General features: G+C 35.2%; 1 protein-coding gene across 1 annotated transcript in view; it reads left to right on the plus strand.

Moving 5' to 3' along the window:
* The window catches only part of GPC5 (glypican 5), a 1587765-nt gene extending 1580087 nt beyond the window's left edge, over nt 1–7678 (plus strand). Inside the window, exon 8 of the mRNA XM_040267332.1 lies at nt 6713–7678. Coding sequence (XP_040123266.1) covers nt 6713–6870 — 158 coding nt within the window. The 3' untranslated portion in view covers nt 6871–7678. The remainder of the gene's footprint in view (nt 1–6712) is intronic.
* The last annotated feature ends 353 nt before the right edge of the window (nt 7679–8031 follow it).

The following is an 8031-nucleotide window of genomic DNA, read 5'->3' on the forward strand; positions in this document are numbered from 1 at the left end:
TCCTATTTTTGGTAAATTGAATATTACTACTATGTGTCCAGGTATATCTTTAGTATATCTTAATTTTTAATAGTATTTAACCCCATATTATCACTAAGTTAGGATATACAAATCTTTTGTGACTTCACTAGCAATATCTGATCAGTCTTATACTCTTCACAAATAATTTACAGAATCACTAATTTTAATTGTTTCAATACTTGTAAATTCTTACAACTAAGTCTGTAGTATGTAAATAAGGACTAGTATATTTAATAAACTCTATAACGAACCCCCTGCCAATGCAGGAGATACAAGAGACAGATTCAATCCTTGGGTGGGAAGGTCCCCTGGAGGATGGCATGGCCACCCACTCCAGTATTCTTCCCTGGAGAAACTCATGGACAGAGGAGACTCGAGGGCTATAGTCCATAGGGTTGCAAAGAATCGAATGTGACTGAAGTGACTTAGCACACACAATATTTGGTCTTTATTAGCAACTGCACAAAAATTGCATTTAAATTTTTCTATTCAAAAATTATTTCTAGAAGTTTCACAATACTTGTTTTAAAAAAACTCACAACAGTAATACAAAATTGCTTAAAATAATTAAAGAAAAGAAAGTGAAGTCGCTCAGTCATGTCCGACTCTTTGTGACCCCATGGACACCAGGCTCCTCCGTCCATGGAATTTTCTAGGCAAAAGTACTGGAATGGGTTGCCATTTCCTTCTCCAGGGATCTTCCTGAGCCAGGGATTGAATCCAGGTCCCCCACACTGTAGACAGACGCTTTACCATCTGAGCCACCAGGGAAGCATTTTTCATATGAGATGTATGTTTCCTTTCTGAAGTTTTCAGAAATCAATACCGCAAAGTGAGGAAAAACACCTGGATGGTCATTATGGAATAAAAAATAACACTAGAAACTGAAAAAATCCAAACAGTATTTTCTCTGCTAAAAACTCTATCCTGAAAAATAAAAGCTATTTACTATTAATTGTTGGAGAGCAATCAATAATCTATTTGATGGAGTAACAAGTGATAATAATCCCTGATATTACCCAGAACTGAAATATCTCAATACATCATAATACTTTATTTAAAGTAAACTTTGGTTTACAGTCATAATCTCCTATTAATGTTTTAACTCACTGTTTAACTTACCAACAATTAAAATTACTTCATTATTCTCACATAATTTGTCAAAAAGGAAGACTGTGCTTGGTTATAAAGCATCAACCAAAAGAACTATAAATAAATTTCACACCTTTTCTCACAGAGAACAGAATAATAATCCCATTTATTAGTCAGACTCTAAATATCAAATAGAAAATCACAGAGGTGACAATCCATAAGGGTATTCATGATTATCACAGACCTTCTCTCTTCAACCGCACAGTCACTCTGCTCTTGTTACTGGATTGCATGGAAGCCCCCAAGGAAAACTGGAAAATAACAGCATTTTTTTCAGGATACACCCTAGATTAAAGTGACTCAATAATCTGGGTGAGTCTATCAGTTATATTTCCTAACAGATAAGAATGGATTAATCATTTAAAAAATGGTAAACTGTTACATAAACCATATCAGATTTGTTATACACTCAAATGTCCAGTCAATATACATATGGCTAATTTTAATATAAATGACCATTCAAGTCTATCAAGTAATGACCAAGGGTAATAGTTTTTATTGAATGTTACAAGATCCATAGCAATTTTATTTAGCAAGTACTTGCTAAGTTAATATTCTCACACTGAATTTGGCTATTACATTCACTACTTTTCTCTCAGATGTAAAATTCCAGGTTTTCACCTAATTCTAATATTTTATTCTATACTCTGTGTTGCTGCGGTATAATTTTATGTCTTTATATTAAAAGAGATTGAACTTAAGGAAGTAAATATTTTTCCAAATAAGTCATACAAATGTGAACAGATACATGAAAAGATGCTCAACAGCACTAATTATGAAGAAAATTAAAATCAAACCCACAATAAGATATTGCCTCACAACTGTTAGAACGGCTATTATCAAAAACAGTACGTGAACTGAGAACTTCCGGATGTTCAAGCTGGATTTAGAAAAGGCAGAGGAACCAGAGATCAAATTGCCAACATCCATTGGGTCACTGAAAAAGCGAGAGAGCTACAGAAAAATATCTACTTCCACCTTATCAATTATGCCAAAGCCTTTGACTATGTGGATCACAAAAAATGGTGGAAATTCTTCAAGAGAGGGGAATATCAGACCACCTGACCTGCCTCTTGAGAAATCTGTATGCAGGTCAAGAAGCAACAGCTAGAACTGGACATGGAACAACAGACTGGTTCCAAATTGGGAAAGGAGTATATCAAGGCTGTATATTGTCACCCTGCTTATTTAACTTCTATGCAGAGTACATCATGTGAAATGCCAGGCTGGATGGAGCACAAGCTGAAATCAAGATTCCTGGAGAAATATCAATAACTTCAGATATGCAGATGACACCACCCTTATGGCAGAAAGTGAAGAGAAACTAAAGATCTTGATGAAAGAGAAAGAGGAGAGTGAAAAAGCTGGCTTAAAACTCAACATTTAGAAAACTAAGATCATGGCATCCAGTCCCAGCACTTCATGGCAAATAGATGGGGAGACAATGAGAACAGTGACAGACTTTATTTCTTTGTCTCCTGAATCACTGAGGATGGTGACTGCAGCCATGAAATTAAAACATGCTTGCTCCTTGGAAGAAAAGCTATGACCAACGTGGACAGCATATTAAAAAGTAGAGACATTACTTTGCCGACAAGTCGGTCTAGTCAAAGCTGTGGTTTTTCCAGTAATCACGTATGGATGTAAAAGTTGGACTATAAAGAAAGCTGAGTGCCAAAGAATTGATGCTTTTGAACTGTGGTTTTGGAGAAGACTCTTGAGAGTCCCTTAGACTGCAAGGAGATACAACCAGTTCATCCTAAAGGAAATCAGTCCTGAATAATCATTGGAAAGACTGATGCTGAAGGTGACACTCCAATACTTTGGCCACCTGATGCGAAGAACTGATTCCTTGGAAAAGTCCCTGATGCTGGGGAAGATTTAAGGCAGGAGGAGAAGGGGACAATAGAGGATGAGATGGTTGGATGGCATCACCAACTCGATGGACGTTAGTTTGAGCATGTTCCAGGAGTTGATGATGGACAGGGAAGCCTGGCATGCTGCAATTCATGAGGTTGCAAAGAGTTGGACACCACTGGGCGACTGAATTGAACTGATTATCAAAAAGACAAATGATAAGTATTGGCAAGGATGTGGAGAAAAGGGGATCTTTGTACACTCTTGGTAGGAATGCAAATTGGTCCAATCACTAATGGAAAACAGCATGGAGGTTCCCAAAAAATTAAAATATAGAATTACCGTATGATCCAGCAATTCCATCTCTGGATATATACCCAAAGGAAATGTAAACAGGATCTCAAAGAGATATCTGCACTCCCATTTTCACTGCAGCATTAATCACAATAACCAAGATACAAAAACAGCCTGTCAGTAGATGAATGGATAAAGATGTATTGTGTATAAAAACAATGGAATGTTATTCAGACCTGAAAAAAGAAAATCCTGCCATTTGCTATGACTTAGATGAAGTTTGAGGGCATTATCCTAAGTGAGATAGCTCAGACAGAGAAAGATGAATACTCTGGTGCATGACTTGTATCTATAACTTAAAAAAAAAAAAAAGCAAACTCACAGAAACAGTAGATTGATGGCTGCCAAGAACTGGGATGTAGGGTAAATGAGATGTTGTTCAAGGGTACAGACTTTCAGTTATAAGATAAATAAGTTCTGGGTATCTAATGTCAAGCACAGTGACTACAGTGATTAACACTGAATTATATACTTGAAAGGGCTAAGTGAGTAGATCTTAAATGTTCTCACCACAAAACAAAACAAAAAAGGTAGCTATGTGGCATGCTGGAGACATTAACACTATGGTAACAATCATTTTATAAAATTTAAGTACATCAAATCAACATATTGTACACATTAAACTTACATAATGCTCTATCAATTAATATCCCAATAAAACTGTGGGAAGGGAAAATCAAATTGAAGTGGAGAAACATTTTTATGGTTTTGCAATTTTCTGTCCTGGATTAAAGTTATCAACTTAAATGCTTACTCAGTGAATATAGAAATCAATGATAGATTCCCTATTCTCAAAGAACGGCAGCCATAGACTGAGTTCAAAGATCCTTAAAGACCATGCAAGTATGTATATAAAATAAAATCAAAACATTCTTCTGTACTAATATCTACTTTTTGAATCTTTTAAAATAAGTAAAGGCACAATTTTTTTCACCTAGTTCCCTACTAATCAACACTTAATGGCTTATGACTTTTCACTAACAATGCACAGATTAACATTTTGTGAATAAATATGTGCATATTTTAAAAATTATTCCCATGGAATTTTTCCACTAAAGCAGAATTTGGGTGTCTAGATAAGCGTACATTTTAAACACTTTTGCTATATTTTGGCAATCTTCCTTAATAAAGGGCTATATCCTTGCCAAACTGGCTGTCATCACCTCTCTGTCCTGCCTTTGTCAATTAGACAGTGGGTTAACTGACACCTCATCTTTTGTCAGATAATATTACTTCATAGCACCAACCATCAAGCAAGTTCCCGAATTTTAACATTTGTTTTTGTAATAGCATGGCTATCTGTCTACCTCTTCCAGACTGCAAGCCACCAAGGGCAGAAATAAGAATTTATTGTCATCTTTGTGTGTTGCCATTAGGCATAGAAAAGTTTATTTAAATTACTTCATTTTTGTTTAATTTATTAATGTGCAAAATCAACAAACTGGTTTTTGTTTTATGGGTCTTGGGCTGAGCTTTAGTATAATTTGTAAGCTTAGTGAATTAAGTTCCTTTAAGAAAACAATCACTACATCAGATCATTGTGGGTTTGGCCTTCTTGGCATGCAAAGATTTCTTAACAGAAGTTCAGGCCAGGTTGTGATTTGATCTGAAACTGCAGCCCTGACTGCCAGGCTCTTCAAGAGATCTTTCATTCTTTCTATATAATTCTTATCTCAAGGGACCATCATCCTTAGAACTGTTGCATTTATTGGTAATACCTCTACCTCCAATGTTAAAATGGCATCTGACTGAAGATGAGATAATCCCTCCTATATTGCCTGACTCGCAGACATAAGATTTAAGATCTTTCTATTTTCATATTTGTACTCACCACGGTACCCTCAAGCCCAAACCAGTGCCTGGCTCATGAATGAATGAGGAAAATACTGACTCCAGAAGGCATAAGAAAAAGTGTTTCATGAATCCAATCCAGGCACCTCCTCACAGTGCTTTAAAAAAGAAAAATAAATCCCTTAAAGCTCAAATTTATGTCGTTATCTTGGAAAAAATTTTAATTGCCTAGAGTCCACACAGCTCCTTGTTATATTCTAACATAACAAGGAGTATAAAACCATGACTAAAATATGCACACTCTTCTCCAGTCTCCATAAAAAAAAAAAAGGAATTGCTAGTTTATTCATCTTGCCTAATGGCATAGAAGGGCAAAACAAGTACCCAAACAATGAATAATAACACAAGTGCTCAGACTGTAAAATCAATATGTCAGATCAGTAGAGCTGAGCTCTGTTTTAATGCTCTCATCCCTGAACGCAGTGGAGCTTACTTTCTGAATTATATATATGTATTGACCTAATTACATAAATATTGACTTTTCGTTATATGAAGCTTTTTTTTTCAGTCTCACTGTAATTACGATGTCAATATTTGTGGCCCTAGTAACACTGAATTTAAACCTGTTAATTGTGACTGATGGTGGCATACCATGAGATAATCCAGACAGTCTCACAGTCTCAGCACATGGGTGATACTAGATAGTAACTGATAAATCAAGAATTTCTTAGGGGTATCATAGTAAGGTAAACTTCTTCAAGAAAATAATCTTAAAGGATGAAATATTTCATCCCCAATAACTGGGGACTGGCCTCCTCCTCAGTTTGTCAGGTTTTACAACACACAGAGGTAATAACCAGGATGTGAGTAGATTTTGGTCTATAATGTTGTACAATAATTTTTTTTCTTTAATCAAACACTTCATCCATAACTTCAATCCCCAATCCATCCTACTACTAAATTCTTTGATCTACTGACAGATGTATAAAGGGTATCATTTAATATTTATTATTATTCTTTGATATATTTCAATAAGAATCTGTGTATAGTTTATCCTAATACAAAATATGATCTATATAAATTCTACTTTTTAAAAATGTCCAATTTAATTATCTCTCCTTACATGGCTTTATTTTCATAAGAAGAGATTTCACACAGTTCCTACCATTGTTACATCTCTGGGCCAAGCACTGATACTATACCTCAGGACATTTTAATTAAATTTCTTTACTTTGATAACATTAGAGAAATATGCCAAATGCTTTCAAAAAGCTAGAAAGTACTTTTTTACTTTGTTCTCATAAAGTTTACTTTGTTCTCATAAAGTTTCTGAGCACTCCCACTCAAGGTCTTATACGTTCCAATTTAAGAAATGCAGAAGTATGTGTCGTTTAGAGTTAGGTGAAACACACAGGAAATACTACACAAAAAAGATTATAAACAATCGTGTCCACAATTTGGGTAGAGGGTCGTTCTAGAAGGATCATGGTGAGGTGGTATATCCATCATTCCATGATTTTCTTATTTGCCTCTACAGGGATGCCAGAGGAGATGAACCTCAGTGACGTGAAGCAAATCCATCAAACAGACGGTGGTAGTACTTTAGACACAGCTGGAGCAGGATGTACGGCCGCAACTGAAACTATGGCACTGACTCTGATGGGTGTAGTGATGTTATTTCCTGGGCTTTGGTAACAGCTCTTCTGCCCTGATACACATGTCTTAGTGGAGTCTTGATTTCTCCCTTCTCTTGCTCTGAGTAGAATAAGGTATCTTTCCAAATGTAACAATTATACTTATGAGAAGGTACTAACTTCTTGGAAGCCAAGTTGGCATGTTGACAAAGTACCTAAAAATCAACGTTTACATGATAGACCATTTGAAAACATGTCTTCTTTGAATCTAAAATATGAATCTAACTTAAATGTTCTTAATCGCTAACATGTTAAACCTGCAAATGTGAAGAGCACGGAAGTGACTTTGAATGAGGATTTAGTATGTCTGTAACTTTATTATTCTCAATTCCAACCTCTTCCTTTTTAAAAGAAAAAAATGTTTTCAATTGAAGGTGTATTTGCAGGATGATGAAAACAATACATAGCTTTTCTTAAAATACTGGAATCAGAATTTCATTAACTGACTCAGAAACAAACAATGGCAAGTAGTATGCATGCATTGTCAAGATATTCTTCCATTTTTAAAAGCTATAAAAAGAAATGACTGAAAGCCTATAAATTACAGAGTAGATTGCAAGGAGCATTTCACATAATTTCATTGAAGATGCTTGATAATTTTTATCCACTGTAACTAAGCCACTGACATACGTAAAGCTGAGTATTTTGATAGCATCTGATTTGTATCCCATTATATACAAAGTGCATCTTTGGTGTTGTGACTGTGTTCCCTCCTATCTCTCTGCCTCCTAATGGACTTATCTATGTTGCAAAGCACATGCCTGCTCTAGGGATATCTCTAATAAAGCTGTTAATTATTTGGTGGAAAATTTTAAAGAATATTGATCATTTTCTCCTAGAAAAAATGATATATTCATCCATTTTCAAAATGTTACTTCAAAAATTTGCTATTTTTTAAAACCTGATATTGAATAACTGTCTATATATTTCCAAAGTTCCTATAGATATCTAAAGATGCACTAATATAGAAAATATGGCATGAGCTGTTTTAGCTCTTTTCACATTAGTAGAGCCACTAGTCCATAGTCCCTGACTTCCCAGTTGAGATAAGATGCCTCAGCAGACACTGTGCTTATCACTGTACTTAAGGAGAAAGAGATAAGTCAGCTTTTATTAGGAAGTATCATATCCAGTCAACAGCCAGAAACTATAATTAATACAA

The sequence above is a fragment of the Oryx dammah genome, unplaced genomic scaffold (genome assembly GCF_014754425.2).
Source record: "Oryx dammah isolate SB20612 unplaced genomic scaffold, SCBI_Odam_1.1 HiC_scaffold_24, whole genome shotgun sequence".
NCBI lineage: Eukaryota > Metazoa > Chordata > Mammalia > Artiodactyla > Bovidae > Oryx > Oryx dammah.